General features: G+C 45.0%; 1 protein-coding gene across 5 annotated transcripts in view; it reads left to right on the top strand.

Moving 5' to 3' along the window:
- Positions 1–19,620, top strand: part of LOC141161734 (FAST kinase domain-containing protein 1, mitochondrial-like) — a 34,232-nt gene extending 14,612 nt beyond the window's left edge. For all 5 annotated transcript variants that reach the window (XM_073646990.1, XM_073646986.1, XM_073646987.1 and 2 more), the window contains 7 exons: positions 945–1,059; positions 3,552–3,680; positions 6,388–6,519; positions 7,008–7,121; positions 7,466–7,607; positions 18,664–18,778; positions 19,482–19,620. In XM_073646990.1, the coding sequence (XP_073503091.1) occupies positions 945–1,059; positions 3,552–3,680; positions 6,388–6,519; positions 7,008–7,121; positions 7,466–7,607; positions 18,664–18,778; positions 19,482–19,574 (840 nt within the window). In that variant the 3' untranslated portion in view covers positions 19,575–19,620. The remainder of the gene's footprint in view (positions 1–944; positions 1,060–3,551; positions 3,681–6,387; positions 6,520–7,007; positions 7,122–7,465; positions 7,608–18,663; positions 18,779–19,481) is intronic.
- Positions 19,621–20,495: the final 875 nt, after the last annotated feature.

The raw sequence follows: 20,495 nt of genomic DNA on the forward strand, positions 1-20,495 counted from the left end.
CGACTCTCCTCACCCGAGCCTGACAGCCTCATATATTTCTATGCAGCTGTCGCACTCAGGTGGGGAGAGCCGCCGGCCAGTCCATGTATCATCGTCCGATTTATATGGTCGTCTGACTGCTCCATTAGACGTCTGTTTTTTTTTTTTTTTTCAATCCATGTTCCCTCAGTGTTTCTCACAGATAGAACACGTACCTATTATAGTCTATGGGGCTGATCGCATGTCTGTAGGTTTTTTTTTTGTTTTGCAATGTCTGCACAAAAAAACTGAGACTTTTGAGCTGAATCACGGATCAAATTCTCTAGTGCAAGTCTATTTATCCATGAAAAAAAAAGATTTGCAGTTAGATATCAACTTTGTTTCATTGGAGAAGCTTGAAAAAAAAAAAAAAAAAAAAAGTATCTGCATACAAGAAAACCAAACGTCGCACTGAAGGAAAAAGCAAAAAAGCCGGAAAATGGATGAAAATCCGATCCAGCACAATGATGGCAAACAGACCTTCTTTTTTTTTTTTTTTTTTTTTTTTTTATGCACAAAAATGAAAAAAAAGACGTCTAAATAAATTATTAGTTTTTATAGCAATGAAACATTTCGAAAAATAGGGATGAATTGCTGTGCATGCAGACTCTTATTATTCCCCTGGGAATTTTAATGCAGGTATACAGTGTATTCTAGAGTGCAGGTATACAGACTGATGTAAGTAATGCAGAGGCCGCAGTGCACCCCTGAGCTGTGATTAGCGGGGGCACTGATTTGCATTGATGATCTTTCCGAAGTATACATAATCAATGCTGTGATTGCAGAAATCCCCCTCCCCTTTAGCTTTATGGAATTTGATAGTCATACCAATTTACCGGACTATGTCATGTACACACTGCGCTATTAATAAATGTATAAAGCCTATTTGTCCAATTAATAATGTTTTTGGTTTGTTTTTGTTTAAGATTCATCCCACGGACTTGAACAGAGTTTTATATGCCTTTGTCAATCTGGGCTACGATCCCCCACAAGAAGAGGAATTCTTCAATATGTGCATTCAGCATATTCTCACTAATCTGTGTAAGTATCCATTGTATTCTTAGTATAAGGCCTTGTTCACACGTTCAATATTTGGTCAGTATTTTACATCAGTATTTGTAAGCCAAAACCAGGAGTGGGTGATAAATACAGAAGTGGTGACGTGTTTCTATTATACCTTTTCTCTGATTGTTCCACTCCTGGTTTTGACTTACAAATACTGATGTAAAATACTGACCAAATACTGAACGTGTGAACGTGGCCTTAGTGGAGATATTTTAGAACACCGTAGTTATTGTGCAGATCATCACAGCAGAATTTCAGTGATGAATTTCCCATATTAAAGACTGAGGTCACATGATTGTGATTGTGCAATTTTAATTAAAAAAAGCTAGACGATTTTTTATCTTTATTGCCATCCATTATTATACATCAGCAGTGAAAAAAATCTGCAAGACCAAAACTGTTTCCTATATTATATACTTATTTACTTTTTTCTTTTAGTTAACGTGGACATTAGGTCCATGTAAAAATAAAAAAACGGTTATCTGAAAGTCACATTGAGAAACGTTGGTCCAAGTAATGGGATGGGCAGACCGCTGGAAATTCTGGTTCCCAACTCGAACGTTATGTAAAAGTTTGGATACCAGAACCCGAACCCCACTGCATATAAACGATGCCCGAACTCTGGAAAAAAAAATCAGTTCTTTCTCTCCTCCTTTTCTCTCCTCCTTTTCTCTCCTCCTTTTCTCTCCTCCTTTTCTCTCCTCCTTTTCTCTCCTCCTTTTCTCTCCTCCTTTTCTCTCCTCCTTTTCTCTCCTCCTTTTCTCTCCTCCTTTTCTCTCCTCCTTTTCTCTCCTCCTTTTCTCTCCTCCTTTTGTCTCTCTCCTTTTGTCTTTCTTCTTTTTCTCTCTCTCTCTCTCCTTCTTCTTTTTCTCTCTCTCTCTCTCTCTCCTTCTTCTTTTTCTCTCTCTCTCTCTCTCCTTCTTCTTTTTCTCTCTCTCTCTCTCTCCTTCTTCTTTTTCTCTCTCTCTCCTTCTTTTTCTCTCTCTCCTTCTTCTTCTTCTTCTTCTTCTTCTTCTTCTTCTTCTTCTTCTTCTTCTTCTTCTTCTTCTTCTTCTTCTTCTTCTTCTTCTTCTTCTTCTTCTTTCTCTCTCTCTCTCTTTTTCTCTCTTTCTTTCTCTCTTTCTTTCTCTCTTTTTCTTTCTTTCTTTCTTTCTTTCTCTCTTTTTCTTTCTTTCTTTCTTTCTTTCTTTCTTTCTTTCTTTCTTTCTTTCTTCTTCTTTTTCTCTCTCTTTCTCGTCATGTCCGGCGTTCTGACCCAGACAGTAACTGTTGGATATGAACGCCGAACATTTCAGATCGGGCTCACCCATCTCTATCCGAGTGCTTTCCATTTTTTCCACGGACTGCATCGGGACCAATAATACAGTCGTGTGATTATGGCTACAATGTTATAACTTCCTTACCTTTATGTATGGGGAACTTGCCTAAGAATATTTTAAAAGTTGCTCCGTGATCTCATATTATAATCCAGAGCTGCAGAATATTTTTTCCCACCGCTGTCTAACCTATCATAAGAATACAGGCTGCCATGTACAGCAGTCATTGCTCTGCTCATGACACCGGTTTCCCTAAAACAAACATTTGCTGCATAAGAATTCTACCATTTTCTAATCTATTTCTTCCTTCTCAGCAAGGAGATGAAGATCTTGTAGCTGAGTGACATCGCCGCCCCTACACATTTTATGCCCTAGGACACAGACACATTCTATAAGGCTCCGCTCACCTCTGTGTCATCTGATCCCGGCAGCGTCTGTCAGATCCCATTAACTTTTAATAACGCTCATTGGTTTCTGCGGCGGTGCCTGACTATTTGACTGATGCAAATCGCATCGCGTGGAGCAGTAGCTTTTTCATTGAAAACTCCATAATCGGTAGTAGCGCCGCCGCCGCCGGTGCAGATGTGAACAGATCCTTAAAAATGAAAGGAATTTGCCCAGGAGGGTCGGATTGATTCCTTCTCCTGCTCACATACCTTATACTTAAAGAGTCATTTTTTTTCATGAATCAATAGTGCAGATGAAAATAAGCAACTTTTCTAATATACACTAATATATCTTATCAGAGAAATCTGCTACTTTCCCCTCCTGGACTGATATTTCACTCTCAATTAATGGGTAAAATCTAGAAAGAAAGATTTTCCTATTACTGTGAGATTGTTGGTGCTTATAAAATTCTATGGAAAGGAGAGATGAGGTGGAGGATACACAGAGACTCTGTCGCAAGTCATTTCTCCATAGAACTTTATGAGCACCAACCGCCATCTCCTATCTCCGTATTGGGAGTTTTTACTCATGAATTGAGAATGAATGATCAGTCCAGGAGGAGAAAGAAGCAGATTTCTCTAAGACATATCACAAAGTTTGTTATGGGTTCTATTGATTTATGCAATAAAAATTAAAACCCTTTAATACTTCATTGCACACCAGATAAGGAATGTATAAGATGATGGTTGTTATTTTACCTTCCAGATTCCTTCCCGCCTCACCTCTTGGTTCTGGTCGGCTTCACTCTTGCTGTTGCACAGTATTTTCCAGAAGATCTGATTAAAGCCATTTTCAGTATTGGTTTCCTAACTAAATTGGACTCTGAACTGGACAGTAAGTGTCATGTGAGTGAATACTCCACCTTTTTTGATTTAGGTTTTATATTGGCCATGTTGCCTCTTGGCCTTAGGCTGGCCATACATAGTGATGACCAGCGGCCTTTGTCTTGTCTGACCTCCCATCTATGCTCTTGTCATCTGAGCGTGCATCTTTGTTTCAATGGGGTAAGGGATCAGGTTGGTTGATATCAAACATGTCCCATTCTCATTTCCCCAACATCTGTCATCAGGGTCGGCTGATATTAATGTAACGTTTCCGGGCAGCTCTACCTGCATTACCCATTCTGGTGCGAGACCCTGCAAACAAAGCCTAATATCCTATAGAAAGTGAATAAAGCTTTTATTTAACACTTTCACAACTGGGTGGGTTTTTTCCACTTTTGTTATATATTTTTTTTCCTATCCTTTTACTTTCAATGGGATGTGTGTGTGTGTGTGTGTGTGTGTGTGTGTGTGTGTGTGTGTGTGTGTGTGTGTGTATATATATATATGTATGTGTGTGTGTGTGTGTGTGTGTGTGTGTATATATATAATATGTCTTTCCTTGATACTCCTTTCTGCACTGGTATCTGTCCGTACTTTTTGGACTATATATTATATACATATACAGTACAGACCAAAAGTTTGGACACACCTTCTCATTTAAAGATTTTTCTGCATTTTCATGACGATGAAAATTGTACATTCACACTGAAGGCATCAAAACTATGAATTAACACTTGTGGAATTATATACTTAACAAAAAAGTGTGAAACAACTGAAAATATGTCTTATATTCTAGGTTCTTCAAAGTAGCCACCTTTTGCTTTGATGACTGCTTTGCACACTCTTGGCATTCTCTTGATGAGCTTCAAGAGGTAGTCACCGGAAATGGTTTTCACTTCACAGGTGTGCCCTGTCAGGTTTAATAAGTGGGATTTCATGCCTTATAAATGGGGTTGGGACCATCAGTTGTGTTGTGCTGAAGTCTGGTAGATACACAGCTGATAGTCCTACTGAATAGACTGTTAGCTGCTTTTTTCTTGCCATAATAAAAAGTTCTAAGTAAAGAAAAACGAGTGGCCATCATTGCTTTAAGAAATGAAGGTCAGTCAGTGCGAAAAATTGGGCAAACTTTGAAAGTGTCCCCAAGTGCAGTTGCAAAAACCATCAAGCGCTACAAAGAAACTGGCTCACATGAGGACCGCCCCAGGAACGGAAGACCAAGAGTCACCTCTGCTTCTGAGGATAAGTTTATCCGAGTCACCAGCCTCAGAAATCGCAGGTTAACAGCAGCTCAGATTAGAGACCAGGTCAATGCCGCACAGAGTTCTAGCAGCAGACACATCTCTACAACAACTGTTAAGAGGAGACTTTGTGCAGCAGGCCTTCATGGTAAAATAGCTGCTAGGAAACCACTGCTAAGGACAGGCAACAAGCAGAAGAGACTTGTTTGGGCTAAAGAACACAAGGAATGGACATTAGACCAGCGGAAATCTGTGCTTTGGTCTGATGAGTCCAAATTTGAGATCTTTGGTTCCAACCACCGTGTCTTTGTGCGACGCAGAAAAGGTGAACGGATGGACTCTACATGCCTGGTTCCCACCGTGAAGCATGGAGGAGGAGGTGTGATGGTGTGGGGGTGCTTTGCTGGTGACACTGTTGGGGATTTATTCAAAATTGAAGGCATACTGAACCAGCATGGCTACCACAGCATCTTGCAGCGGCATGCTATTCCATCCGGTTTGCATTTAGTTGGACCATCATTTATTTTCAACAGGACAATGACCCCAAACACACCTCCAGGCTGTGTAAGGGCTATTTGACCAAGAAGGAGAGTGATGGGGTGCTACGCCAGATGACATGGCCTCCACAGTCACCAGACCTAAACCCAATCGAGATGGTTTGGGGTGAGCTGGACCGCAGAGTGAAGGCAAAAGAGCCAACAAGTGCTAAGCATCTCTGGGAACTCCTTCAAGATTGTTGGAAGACCATTTCCGGTGACTACCTCTTGAAGCTCATCAAGAGAATGCCAAGAGTGTGCAAAGCAGTCATCAAAGCAAAAGGTGGCTACTTTGAAGAACCTAGAATATAAGACATATTTTCAGTTGTTTCACACTTTTTTGTTAAGTATATAATTCCACAAGTGTTAATTCATAGTTTTGATGCCTTCAGTATGAATGTACAATTTTCATCGTCATGAAAATGCAGAAAAATCTTTAAATGAGAAGGTGTGTCCAAACTTTTGGTCTGTACTAAAATATATATATATATTTTGGGATCTTTTTTGTTTCCGGATTTTGAAACTGTATTGTAGTACAAAGTGAAAATCGCAGTCTCCTATGACACCTAAAACCTTTACAGGAAAAGTTATGACAATAAAGGCTCTTTAATAAGCCCTCGGTGCAGTGACAGCACATTGGCCACCCCCTAATCACTTGGGGAGTGGGGTACAATGGGTGCGGGAGGGTTCATATAATGTGATCCCTCCACTTAAATGTTGCTGTCAGCGATTACCAGCTGCAGTTAAGTCCCTAAACAGCGTCAATCAAAGCCAGCGCCACTTATGCTGTTAGAGGCAGGTGCTGGCTGTGTAACACTGCTGGCACCCGCTATGTATGGCGCAGGCTCAGCATCACACATTGGGAAAGGGGGGGGCGGACACTTTTGACTTCTGTGTCTTGTAGATGTTCTCTTTCTTCACTACTTGTGTTATTTTCCAGCTTTTCTGCCTGACAGAAGTTCCAAGATACGAAAGCGCCTGATGCACTTAAATCGGGCGGTTTGTCTCGAGTGCCCGGAATACCAAGTCCCGTGGTTTCATGAAGAATACTGCCGACAGATAAAGCAGAGAGGTGCGGGGCTCGTTTTACTGATTTTAGCTGATATTTTTTTATTTTTAAAAAATATATATCATTGGGTGACATACGGTAAAAAAATCATCTCTCCAATTCCAGCACCGGCTCCCAGCTTCAGCCCTAGTCAGTGTTTTAACAGTGACGTCGTGTTGACCGCGTTCAGCACCGCTGCAGCCTATCACCGAGCACAAAGGCCCTTCTGTCTACCTCGTTGAACTTTAGTGAATGACTACAGCAGTGATGTGGGCTGTCGACATGACTTCACCGCTGCAGCCAAAACTGAGAACGGGGGAACCAGCACTGGAACCGGAGAGGTCAAGTGCCTGCTGTGTTTGATATTTTGGAGAGTTTAAGGTCCACTTTTCTGAAAGTGAACAACCCTTTTAATATTCATCAGTGAGAAAGTATATTGTCTGATTAATGTATATGTAATAAAGAATAATCCACCTCCTTAGATTATTATAAAGTTGTTGTTTTTTGCTCAGATGGTAACACCAAGAGATCCATATACCATCAAATCCACCTATTCCTTGGAGATCTCCTTGGGGGAGTTAATTATGCCAAGATGTTTGTGACTACTCCATATTATTACACAGTAGGTAAGATTGTGAAATGTGCTGCTACCGATATATTATTATTTATTATTATAGTGCCATTCATTCCATGGCGCTTTGTTATATACAGTATATACCGCAACCAATAAGTGAGCTCAGCGGCTCTGTCCAGGTTAATGACACAAGGCGCTGAGCTCGCTAATTTGGCTGTAAATGTGACATCGGGGCTGCAGACAATAGTGGACACCAGGAGCAGAGGTATAGTGGACCCGGGGAGGGTGAGTAAACCATTTTGTTTTTGTTTTTTTAAACCACTTTAAAAGTTTGTTTTAAGTTTTTGGAAGGTGTTGACTGTGATTCTCCTAACAGTTGATGTTTGCTTCCTATAGACTTTGAGTGCATCCTGAGCAAAAATAAAAAGCCTATTGCGTATATAGAGGAGAACAAGCTATCCGCCAATGTGGCAGAAGTCCAATGGGGCCAGGACAGTCAAATGTGTGATAACAAGTCTCTACCACAGGGAGCCCAGAGGTCAGTGATTCTGTGTGTAGATCACGACGCAGACTCATTCTCTTAAAGAATAGCCATTATTTTTATTTTTCTTACATAAATCACACGAAATAAGAAACTTTGTAATATATTTTAGCAGAGAAATCTTCTTCTTACTCCTCCGCGACTAATCGTTCATTCTCAAAATTCTCAATTTACAAGTAAAATCTGTCTTCAGTGAAGACAGATTTTCCCTTTACTGAAATAGGAGATGACAGTTGGTGCTCATAAAGTTCTAAGGGGAACTGTAACAGTCATTTCAGGAGAACTTGCAGCAGAATGTCTGTGTCGGCCTCTAGCTCCTCCCTCCTCCATAGAATTTTACAAGCACCAACTGTCATCTACTATCTCAGTAATGAGAAGATCCGTCCAGGAGGAGAAGAAAAGCTGATTTCTCTGATGAGATATATTACAGCGTTGCTTATTTTTATGCGTACTCTTAATTTATGAAATAAATGTTACTCTTTAAAGGTTTCCATAACATCTATTCTTTGCAGTAGAGAGGAAATTGTATTATATATTGTTATAACATCAATAGCCTTATTGCTGTTGGAAGTTCAATTTATGCATTAACACCAGAGATGAGCGGATCAGGCAAAATTAGAATTTGCCTGATTGATTTTTTATTTGTTTTCCCATAGAAAATCTATTCACAGAAAAGTTATTCTTTATGAATTTAACCCCTTTTACCCCCGAGGGTGGTTTGCACGTTAATGACTTGGCCAATTTTTACAAATCTGACCACTTTCACTTTATGAGGTGATACCTCTGGAACGCTTCAACGGATCCCCCTGATTCTGAGATTGTTTTTTCGTGACATTTTGTACTTCATGATTGTGGTAAAATTTCTTTGATATCACTTGTGTTTATTTAAAAATTTGGAAATTTGGCAAAAATTTTGAAAATTTCGCAATTTTCAAAATTTTAATTTTTATGCCCTTAAATCAGAGAGATATGTCACACAAAATAGTTAATAAATAACATTTCCCACATGTCTACTTTACATCAGCACAATTTTTTTTTGTTAGGAAGTTATAAGGTTTAAAAGTTGACCAGTAATTTCTCATTTTTACAACAAAATTTACAAAACCATTTTTTTAGGGACCACATCACATTTGAAGTCACTTTGAGGGGTTTTTATGACAGAAAATACCCAAAAGTGACATCATTCTAAAAACTGCACCCCTCAAAGTGCTCAAAACCACATTCAAGAAGTTTATTAACCCTTCAGGTGCTTCACAGGAATTTTTGGAATGGGGAAGAAAAAAATGAACATTTAACTTTTTTCACAAAAATGTTAGTTTAGACCCAATTTTTTTATTTTTGCAGGGGTAACAGGAAAAAATGGACCTCAAAATGTGTGGTGTAATTTCCCTTGAGCACGTAGATACCCCATATGTGGAGGCAAACCACTGTTTGGGCGCACGGCAGAGTTCGGAAGGGAAGGACTTTGACTTTTTGAATGTAAAATTTGCTTGAATAATTAGCGGACGCCATGTTGCGTTTGGAGAGCCCCTGATGTGCCTAAAGAGTGGAAACCCCCCACAAGTGACACCATTTTGGAAACTAGACCCCTCGGGGAACTTATCTAGATGTGTGATGAGCACCTTGCACCCCCAGGTGCTTCACAGAAGTTTATAACCTAGAGCCGTGAAAATACAATTTTCACTTTTTTCCTACAAAAATGTTTTTCAGCCCCCAGTTTTGCATTTTCATAAGTTTAACAGGAAAAATTGCACCATGCAACTTGTTGTGCAATTTCTCCTGAGGAAGCCAATACCCCATATGTGGGGGAAAACCACTGTTTGGGCGCACGGCAGGGTTCGGAAGGGAAGGAGCGCCATTTGACTTTTTGAATGTAAAATTAGCTTGAATAATTAGCGGACGCCATGTTGCGTTTGAAAAGCCCCTGATGTGCCTAAACAGTGGAAACCCCCCACAAGTGACACCATTTTCGAAACTAGATTCCTCAGGGAACTTTTCTAGATGTGTGGTGAGCACCCTTAACCCCCAGGTGCTTCACAGAAGTTTATAACATAGAGCCGTGAAAATAAAAAAATCTAACTTTTTCCACAAAAATCATCTTTTAGCCCCAATTTTTTTATTTTCACAAGGGTAAGAGGAGAAAATGGAACCTAAGAAACTGTTGTGCAATTTCTCCTTAGTTAGCTAATACCCCATATGGAAAATACACTGTTTGGGAGCATGTCAGAGTTCAGAAGGGAAGGAGCACTGTGTGACTTTTTGAACGCAAAATTGTCTGGAATCAAGAGCGGACGCCATGTCGCATTTCGGAAGCCCCTGATGTGCCTAAATAGTGAAAACCCCCACAATTGACTCCATTTTGGAAACTAGACCCCTCAAGAATTTTATCAAGTGGTATAGTGTACATTTTGAACACAGAGGTACGACAGAATTTGATAACATTAGGTCATCATATTGAATAAGTTGTCATTAGTCTTGAGCGCACGTGCTCGCTACTTGAGTTAGCATTGGGTGCTCGGGTATGCACCATGTATCGCGGGTGCTCGAATTACATGTTCGAGGCCCCATCCCGCACGTTTCACGGTTGTTAGACACCCCAAAAAAACATGCGGGGATCACTCGTGCATGGCAGGCGATCCCAGCAACGTTTTTTTGGCCACGAAGCATATGGGGCAGAGACTCGAGCACCCGCGATACTCGGTGCATACACGAGCACCCGATGCAAACTCAAGTAGCGAGCACTTGTGCTCAACACTGGTCGCCATATCGTCATCATTTTTTTTTCTTTGCTTTTGAAAAAATCCCAACCCCAACCCTAACCTCAGCCCAACACTAACCCTAACCCCAACCCTAATACCCTAGCCCTAGCCCAACCCTAATCACAACCCCAACCCTAGCCCTAGCCCAACCCTAATCACAACCCCAACCCTAACCCTAGCGTAACCCTAGCCTAACCCTAACCCTAGCACAACCCTATCCCCAACCCTAATACAACCCCAACCCTAACCCTAGAGTTAATTTTTTTTACGCCGTTCCTCGTGCGGTATAAGTGATTAGATGACTTTATTCTTCGGGTCGGTGTGACTACAGCAATACCAGATTCATATCGGGTTTTTATGATTAACAGCTGTCATACACTAAAAGATGCTTTTTTTTTTTTTTTTTTTTTTTTTTTTTTTTTTTTGCAAAGACTAGTTTTTGCATCGCCATATATTGACAGCTATAATTTTTCCATATTTTGGCCGACAGTCATGTGACGGCTCATTTTTTGATGGACAAGTTGACATTTTTATTGGTACCATTTTTGGGCATGTCATATTTTTTGATCGCTTTCTATTCTAATTTTTCGGAGGCAGAATAAACAAAAACCAGCAATTCCGGAATTGTTTTTTGGGGTTTTTATTTTATAATTGATAAGGCAGCTTTATTCTTTGGGTCAGTACGTTTACAGCGGTACTGCATTTATATCGTTTTTTTATGTTTTGGCGCTTTTACACAACAACTATTTTCTAGAAAAAATAACATTTTTGCATAGTTTTATTCTGAGAGCTATAACTTTTTTTATTTTTCGGCCGTTGGAGCTGTATGGCAGCTTGTTTTTTGCGGGACAAGATGACGTTTTCAGCGTTACCATTTCTATTTACATTTTGATTGCTTGTTATTCAAATTTTTGTTTGGCGGTATGATGATAAAGCATTGTGTTTTGCTTCGTTTTTTATATATATTTTTTTTTTACCGTGTTCACTAAAGGGGTTAACTAGTGGGACAGTTTTATAGGTTAGGTTGTCCGGAAGGAGCGATACCAAATATGTGTACTTTTATTGGTTTAATTTTTTTTTCAGACTAAATACATTTCTCTATCGCTTCATTGGGGGACACAGGACCATGGGTGTATGCTGCTGTCGCTAGGAGGTTGACACTATGCAAAAAAAGGAAAAATAGCTCCTCCTCCGCAGTATGCACCCGCCTACAGGCACCAAGCTCACCAGTTTAAGCCTAGTGTCTGTAGGAGGTAGACCTGGATCTTCACAGATCCAACCCTGTTGTGTTTATTAACCTTTGTTTTTTCTCTTTCAGATACAGCTCTTCAGGCTAACAGGGAACACTGCATCCCCTGTTAACCCACAAGCGACCGAGAGAGCAATGTGGCTACCCCCACATTGCCCACTCTCGGACCCGCTGGGCAGGACTTATCCCCTGTCACCTTAGGGTGTCTCAGGGTGATTTCGGTGGCCAGTCCTAGCCTGTTCCCCACCCCAGCCCCCTCCTCGGAGCGGCCTGGGAGGGAGACGGTGGTCCCTGCAGGTGACCTTCCCCAGTTTTCTGGGGTTAACACCATCTCCTGCACTGTCCAGGACCCGACAGTGCGGGAAGGAGGAAAAGCCAGGACCCCCCCCCTATCCAGGAAGGCATCCTGAGACCATCCTCAGAAGGAGAAAGGAAAGGACGATTCCCGGACCCGCTAAGACAGGTACCTCCCTGTCTCTCAGCTGTAGGTCCCAGTCCCCCGGCGTTACCTGCCTTCCTCCTCCCTCCCCCTCTCACCAAACATGGCGCTTAACAGCGCTTCCCTGGGCCACTTCCTCTTTCTTCTTCATTATGCGCGGCAAATCTGCAGCGCTTTTCTCCGTCGGGGGGGCGTGTCCAATGGGCGGTCCCGCTCCGACGGATATACGCCCCCTCCTATTTGACCAACCAGGGCTGAGGAGCATATTGACGCTTCCGTCACACCCTCGAGCCTTTCGCGGACCTATCAACGGGGGGCCTCTCAAACCCCCCCCCTTCCCATCCGCCTATCGGAGATTCGACGCGCTCCGTCATCAACGCAGCATCCTCTGCTCCTCTCCCTACACCGACGCCATCACTGCCGCTCGCAGCTCTACTCCGTCGGCACCTACTGTGACCCGCTCCAGCCTCACCTTCGGAGCCTTTAAGGGGGACACGGGACCGCTTCTCTGCAGGATCGGGTAGGCTCTGTCCTGACACCAACCCCCACCCTTCCCTGCTCACAGCGCCCTCCTCTGCAGTATCCCTGGTCAGGCTCATATGCCCAAACCCAGGGAGCTCTCAGTCCGTCCCTCTCACATTGTCACATACTACGCCTGTGCTCTTTGCGGTACTAAGTGGCCCGCGGTTCTCACTGCGGCCTTCTGCTCGACATGCAAACCTCCCGCCATGCTGGCACCCCAAGATCCCCCCCACCGCTCAGGACGTGGTAACCCCCTCCCCTCCGGAGTGGGCTGTTGCTATGTCACAGTCTGTCTCTGACCTCACCAAGGTTTCTCAATCTCTTGTGCAGGTCTTAGAACGCTTGCCAGAACGTTTGCCTATGTTATCCACGGCCACCAGCGCTACGAACGTCCCCACAGACGATTCGCAGGCACCCCTGCCCCCTCCTCACAGGGGCAGACTGACGGCACGTTCTCAGAAACGGACTCACACAAGCTCATCCTCCAGCTCTCCAGACTCCAAGATGCTCCCTGCGTCTCACACCTCTTCCCCGGAGGTCGCCCCGGGATCTAACTCTGCTTCAGATTCTGACTCTGGTTCCGATGCCGACCAGTATTCCAAGATCCAGGACATGATAGACAGCCTTATAACGGCTGTCAATCAGACTCTGCATGTTACAGAAGATGAGAGCCCTTCCCGGGACTACTCAGTTTCCTTCAAAAAGATTAAGCGTCCTGCACGCACTTTTTCTAACCATGCAGAATTTGACAGTGTTTTTCAAAAGCAGTGGGAGCATCCAGAAAAGCGCTTTACAGGAAAGAAACAGTTAAACGTCCTATACCCCTTTAACCATGACCTTGTCAGCAAATGGACGGAGTCCCCATCTGTGGACCCTCCTGCCTCTCGCCTTTCTGCCAAGACGATACTATCTCTTCCGGATGGTTCCTCCCTTAAGGATACCACGGATAGACAGGTTGAGGCTCTCACTAAGTCAGCCTTTGAGGCCGCGGGCACCTCCCTTTGCCCTTCCTTCGCCTCAACTTGGGTATCAAAAGTGGTGTCCGCGTGGGCCAAACAGCTCAGTCAGGGCATCCTAGCAGGGGCCTCCCCGGACGATCTGGCCGACTTCGCAGATCAAATCGGCCACGCAGGGAAATATCTACTTACGGCGTCCCTCGACTCCGCTGCATGCTCAGCCTGGGTTTCCAGTAATCTCGTTGCCTTACGTAGAATTCTCTGGCTTAAAGCCTGGAACGCCGACCCGGCTACCAAAAGATCTCTAACTAATCTTCCTTTTCAAGGTTCCAGGCTGTTTGGATCCAAGCTAGACCAGATCATCTCTGATGCCACTGGGGGTAAGAGCACCTCTCTCCCCCAGCCCAGACCCAAACGCCCTTTTCCTAGGAGATGCCCCCTTCAGTTCCGGTCCTTTCGTCAGTTCGCTCAACCGAACCCCTCCTCTCAACAGGACCGTACTCCAGCACAGCGGGACAGTCGTAAACCCTCCTTTAGGCCCACGCCTAACTGGCGCCCAAAGAGTCGCTCCTCCAAGTCCTCTGGATCACGATCACGATCCAACAGGTTTTCCTCAACATGACGGGTCACTCCCATCTGGGACTTCTCCCAGGGTGGGCGGCCATCTCCTTCTGTTCACAGATTCTTGGCTCCTGGCAATAGAAGATGCCTGGGTCAAAGAAATTGTGACTTCCAGATACAAAATCGAGTTCGACTCCAGCCCACGATCACGTTTTCTCAGGTCCCGCTCCCCACAACCATCTCTGCTTCCCGGTTTCCTTCAAGCCATCACCTCCTTTCTGCGCTCAGGAGTCATAGTCCCGGTTCCCGTTCAGGAAAGGTTTTCCGGTTTTCACTCAAATCTCTTCGTCGTCCCAAAAAAGGACGGCTCACTGCGTCCGATTCTGGACCTCAAACAGCTAAACCGACATGTACGCATCCGACAGTTCAGGATGGAGTCCCTCAGGTCGGTAATCGCCTCGATGGAGGCCGGGGAATATCTATGCTCAGTGGACATTCAGGATGCATACCTTCACATCCCAATCTGCGCGTCACATCAGAAGTTCCTTCGCTTTTCCTTCAGGAACGCGCATTACCAGTTCACTGCCCTCCCCTTCGGCCTCGCCACTGCCCCGAGGGTTTTCACGAAGGTGATGGCGACAGTTATGGCCATTCTTCGAACAAGGGGAATTGTAATCATCCCCTACCTCGACGACCTGTTGATCAAAGGCCCCACGTTCAGGGACTGTCTCCACAGTCTCCAGATCACCTTGAACACACTCTTCCGGTTAGGCTGGCTGATCAACACAGACAAATCCTCCCTGGTCCCATCTCAACGTTTAACCTTCCTAGGGATGCAGTTCGACACGACCCGTGCCCGGGTCCTCCTTCCCAGGGAAAAGAAACTCTCTACGACAAGCAATCCACATCTTCTCCGACCCAAGTCCACACTCCCTTCGCCTATGCATGAGTGTCCTGGGAAAGATGGTAGCAGCCATGGAGGCAGTTCCGTTTGCCCAGTTCCATACCCGGTCTCTTCAACTAGCCCTTCTCTCAGCTTGGGACAAGAATCCGTCATCCCTAGATCGACGCATCAAGTTACCTCGTCAAGTAAGACAGTCACTAACCTGGTGGTCCCGCCCTTCTTCCTTCAGACCCGGGAGATCATTCCTTCCGCTTCGCTGGCAGGTGGTCACGACCGATGCCAGTCTCATTGGTTGGGGGGCAGTTTTTCTACAACACACGGTCCAGGGCCGGTGGAGTCCCCACGAAGTCTCCCTTCCCATCAACATTCTGGAGATAAGGGCGATTTACCTGGCGTTGCGTCACTGGCAGAAGATCCTGGCAGGGTTCCCAGTCCGTGTACAATCAGACAATTCCACGGCCGTGGCATAAATAAACCATCAGGGAGGAACGCGCAGCAAGCCCGTTTTAAAAGAGGTGGCAAGAGTGCTACTTTGGGCTGAGAAGACGGTCCCAGCAATCTAAGCAGTCCACATTCCAGGGGTCGACAATTGGGCGGCCGACTTGCTCAGTCGGCAGGGCCTCGCCTCAGGAGAATGGTCTCTCCTTCCCGAGGTGTTTCACCAAATCTGCTTATGGTGGGGCACGCCGGACGTCGACCTCATGGCGTCCCGGTTAAACCACAAGGTTCCGTCCTTTGTAGCTCTTTCCCGCGATCCTCTAGCAATCGCCCAGGACGCGCTAGTCATATCATGGTCACGGTTCCAACTGCCCTATCTTTTTCCACCTCTACCTTTGATCCCTTGAGTCATCAAAAAGGTCAAGACAGAGGGAGTACCAGTTCTCCTAGTAGCCCCAGATTGGCCCAGACGCGTCTGGTACGCAGATCTGGTAAATCTGCTTGTCGACTCCCCCTGGAGACTACCAGACCGTCTGGACCTTCTCTCTCAGTGTCCTATTCTTCATCAGAGTTCTCGTTCTCTGAATTTAATGGTATGGCCGTTGAGGCCGCGGTGTTGAAGACGGCGGGTTTTACTGACAATGTCATTCAGACCCTAATTAACGCCAGAAAACCCGCTACCTTGCGCATATACCACAGAACTTGGAAAGCCTTTTTTCGGCACTGCGAACAAGATCAGCTGACTCCTATGTCTTTTTCTTTGCCAGTCATTTTGGCTTTTCTTCAGTCTGGCCTAGAGGCGGGACTCTCTCTCAGCACTCTCAAGGGCCAAGTTTCAGCCTTGTCCATTCTATTCCAACGTAACTTAGCTAGCCGTCCTCAGGTCAGGACGTTTCTACAAGGGGTGGCCCACCTGGCGCCCCCCTATCGCCCTCCAGTGGAACCATGGGACCTTAATATGGTCCTAAACGCCCTACAACAGCCTCCGTTTGAACCCATTCAGGACATTCCAGCCTCTCTTCTTTCCTGGAAGGTGGCTTTTCTGGTGGCTGTTACCTCTATTAGGAGGGTTGCAGAGCTCGCAGCCCTCTCTTGTCGGTCGCCTTTTCTGGTATTCCATCAAGACAAAGTAGTGCTCAGGCCGGTGCCTTCCTTTTTGCCAAAGGTGGTTTCCGCTTTTCACATTAATGAGGACATCGTTTTGCCTTCCTTTTGCCCTGCTCCAGTGCATCCACGGGAGAAGTCCCTGCACAAACTGGACCTGGTCAGAGCTCTACGTGTGTACCTTTCTAGAACGGCCTCCCTTCGGCGCTCGGATGCCCTTTTTGTCATCCCTGAGGGGCATCGCAAGGGTCTCCCTGCTTCCAAGTCAACCATCGCCCGTTGGATACATTCGACCATTTTGGAGGCACATCGCATCTCGGGCAAACCTCCCCCTCCCGGAGTAAGGGCTCACTCCACCAGGGCGGTGGGTGCCTCTTGGGCGGTCCGCCATCAGGCTTCGGCCTCTCAAATCTGTAAGGCCGCAACGTGGTCTTCTCTTCACACCTTTTCAGGGTTTTACAAGGTCCACACTTATTCTTCGGCTGATGCCAGTCTTGGACGGAAGGTCCTGCAGGCGGCAGTTGCCACTGTCTGACCTAGTCTGTGACTATCTTCTGTTCTCCCACCCAGGGGACTGCTTTGGGACGTCCCATGGTCCTGTGTCCCCCAATGAAGCGATAGAGAAAGAGGGATTTTTGGTACTCACCATAAAATCTCTTTCTTGGAGCCTTCATTGGGGGACACAGCACCCTCCCTGTGTTTGGACATATGTCCAGTTGGCCCTGTTGGGCATCTCATTTAGTTTTCACGGTTGTGCCCCGTTGGGCATTGCATAGTTGTTTTTTTTATGCTTCTCCTACTGCTCTAGCCACTAACTGGTGAGCTTGGTGCCTGTAGGCGGGTGTATACTGCGGAAGAGGAGCTATTTTCCTTTTTTTGCCTAGTGTCAACCTCCTAGCGACAGCAGCATATACCCATGGTCCTGTGTCCCCCAATGAAGGCTCCAAGAAAGAGATTTTATGGTGAGTACCAAAAATCCCTCTTTTATGGGTACAATATATTTTTATTTTTTTCATTTTTTTTTTGTATTTTTACAATTTTTTTTTTCCACTTTCCTACAGTTTTTTTTACTTCTAAACATTGTCCCGCTATGGGAATTTCACTTTTTGCAGCCTGATCAGCTGTATAGCATAGAGAGCAGCAGCTCCCTATGCTATGCAGCCTGCCAGCGCTGCACTGAGGGAGAAGTTACTTTGGTCACGCACTGCGCATGACCAAAGTAACTTTCTGCCTCCTGGTGACCCGGATGTTGTCATGACAACATCGGGTCGTCATGACAACATCCGGGAGTCGCTGCAGACATCACTGGACAGCGGAGAGGAGGTAAGTATCGGCGCTTACCTCCCCTTGCCACCGGAATGCTGCGATCGACTTCGATAAGAGCATTTCTGGGGTTAATGTGCCGGGAACGGTGCGGGACCGCTCCCGGCACATAGCATCGGGTGTCAGCTGTGATAATCAGCTGACACCCAGCTGCGATCGCCCCGCACAGCTTATGTTCGGGTGCTATCGCAGCGCGCGTAGTAGTATGTCGCTGGTCCATAAGGCCCAGGGCGCAGCTACGTACTATTACTGACAAGGTCGGAAAGGGGTTAATGTCCCTTGTTATGCTTTGAGTTCTCTCCAGACCGCACAGCATAATAAACTCAACATGTAAAAAATAAAAAAATTAAATCTTTATACTCGCCTCTCCGGTGATTCACTCTTCACTGTCACCGGTCCGGTCCATGTCGTGTCTTTAGATTGCCACCACTTGCATTGAATTTCCTGGGAGAGTTCTGCACAAGCACGCAACAAAGCTTTAATAAAACCCGAAAGACCGTGCGTGAGAGGCCCGGAGAATTCAACGAGAGCGGCGGGTATCAGAAGATGCATCAAGGACTGGACAGGTACCGGTGAGGAACAGAGGGACTGGAGAGGTGAGCTGTAAAATCAGTATAACTATTTGTTTTTACATCTTAATGGCTTTTTATGGTTCAAAAAAAATGGCTGCCGTCATTTTGCTGAATCCACGCGGATGTTTTGGCAAATGGGTATTTTTGGAAAAATTTGAGTGAAATTTAATTCCACTCGATTTTTTTTCGTTCAACTCTTAACACGCTATTTCCTTCATCTTTGTAGAGTCGCCATTGAGTTTCTTAATCCGGTGGCATTTTGTAGAAACTCTTCCAAGATCAAAGGCTTAAATGCGATGAAGAAGAGACATTTAGAGATCCTGGGGTACTATGTAGTTCAGGTTGGTTACAATTTGAGTTGCATTTTAGTATATTATATCATGAATTATTATATTACAGGACGACTTATCACATGTACTCAGGAATCTACCTATCTTTCTAATAGCACATTCTCCTGTGTCAGGCTGTGTGAGTATGTGTGTATGTATTGTGGTAGATCGGCTCACTCGGCTGCACATAGAGGTAGACACAGGAGCGTTGTCTCTTTAAATCTTCCACTGGTTTATTATGGATATGGCATAAACCAGTGCTGAGTTAGCAAAATAAACACAGCCTTTCTGGCCTACTGAGAAGACAAAACATAACGTATGGCACAGTCCGTGTTGCTGCGGGGATCCGACCGCTCAGGAACCAACATATAAAGGTTCAGGTTTTCTTAACACAAACCTCCAGCTCTGGAGCTCTCATCTCCAGGCACAGCCATGCCAGAAGGTTGTGTATTTACCTTCTGGATGCCACCCTGGGTGGAGATATGTTGAACAGCCTCCCACCCACTCTACAGATGTTCAATCAACCTAGCCCTAAACATGGCCGATTAACCCCTCTCAGCACTTAGTGTGCTGGAGCATTTTTCTAGGTTCATATCACTGAAGCGAACAACCTCCGTGATACACATCTCCCCTCAAGTAGTTTTCTATATAATGTAATCTTGGAGACATTTTCTATAGCTTACTTCTGCAGTTATGTGGTATTTCTGTATTACAGATCCCTAGTTTTGAATGGAATTCAATGGAACTTGGAACAAAGGACTCGTGGATTAACTACCTCAGGAAGAAGATCTTTGCTAGTGAGCTGTGAAATGTTTCATGCAACCTTGTAAATAAAGTATATTTTTATTCATTCCTATATGTGTGTGTTCTATTAAAGGAGCAGAACTTGCACAACATGATTTTTGTCGAAATATCAATAAAAGTAGCTGTACAACGAAGGAAAAACATGACTGCTATAGTCTGGACATGAAGAAAACAAAGGCAAAGTTCACACATTAGCGTGATTTTAAACTCGTGCAATCTATATGTAGATCTGTAAGGGTAGGTTCACCTGCGGTGGGTTTATTTCTGCTGCATGTTTATTATGGGACAGTCATTCTGCAACAAATCTGCCAGGAGTGAACTGACCTTTACCTATGGCTAAAAGTGAGATCTTGTCCGTCTCTTCATTGCTTCCTTGGGCCATCAAAACAGCTGTGATCTGTTGAGATAAGGACTCCACAATCCCTCTGAGGGCGCAGACAGACGGCCGTATTACTCGTGAGGATGGCATCGCAATGCTTGGACTGGTCGGCAGCTCTGCTGACCTGAGCGTAACAGCTGCATAGAAATACGTGGTGTTACGCTCAGGTCAGGAGAGCAGTCGGCCAGTCTGAGGATTGCAATGCGAGTAATACGGCCATCTGACTGTGCCCTGAAGGTGCCCTCTGGTATCCGGCACCAAGACATTATCAGCAGATTGGGTTAGTTCTGCTCCGTCCACTTTCGAATTAAGAGGCAAGCGGAGCAGGTGACGTCATGTCTGCAGATGGGAGCACGTGTCCCTGCAGGTGACTGATTCTGCGTCACCTACCCCAAACCTTTAAGTCGTGAGCTTCAGGTTTCATGATTCGGACTCGTATTTCCAGCACGTCCCACAGATACCCAATCTGATTCAGATCTGGAGAATTTGGAGGCCAAGTCATCACCTTGGAGCTTTTGTCATGTACCTCCAAACCTTTCATTAATA

Source organism: Phyllobates terribilis, unplaced genomic scaffold (genome assembly GCF_046119375.1).
Source record: "Phyllobates terribilis strain yellow unplaced genomic scaffold, ASM4611937v1 Scaffold_9__5_contigs__length_417890890, whole genome shotgun sequence".
In the NCBI taxonomy this organism is placed as follows: domain Eukaryota; kingdom Metazoa; phylum Chordata; class Amphibia; order Anura; family Dendrobatidae; genus Phyllobates; species Phyllobates terribilis.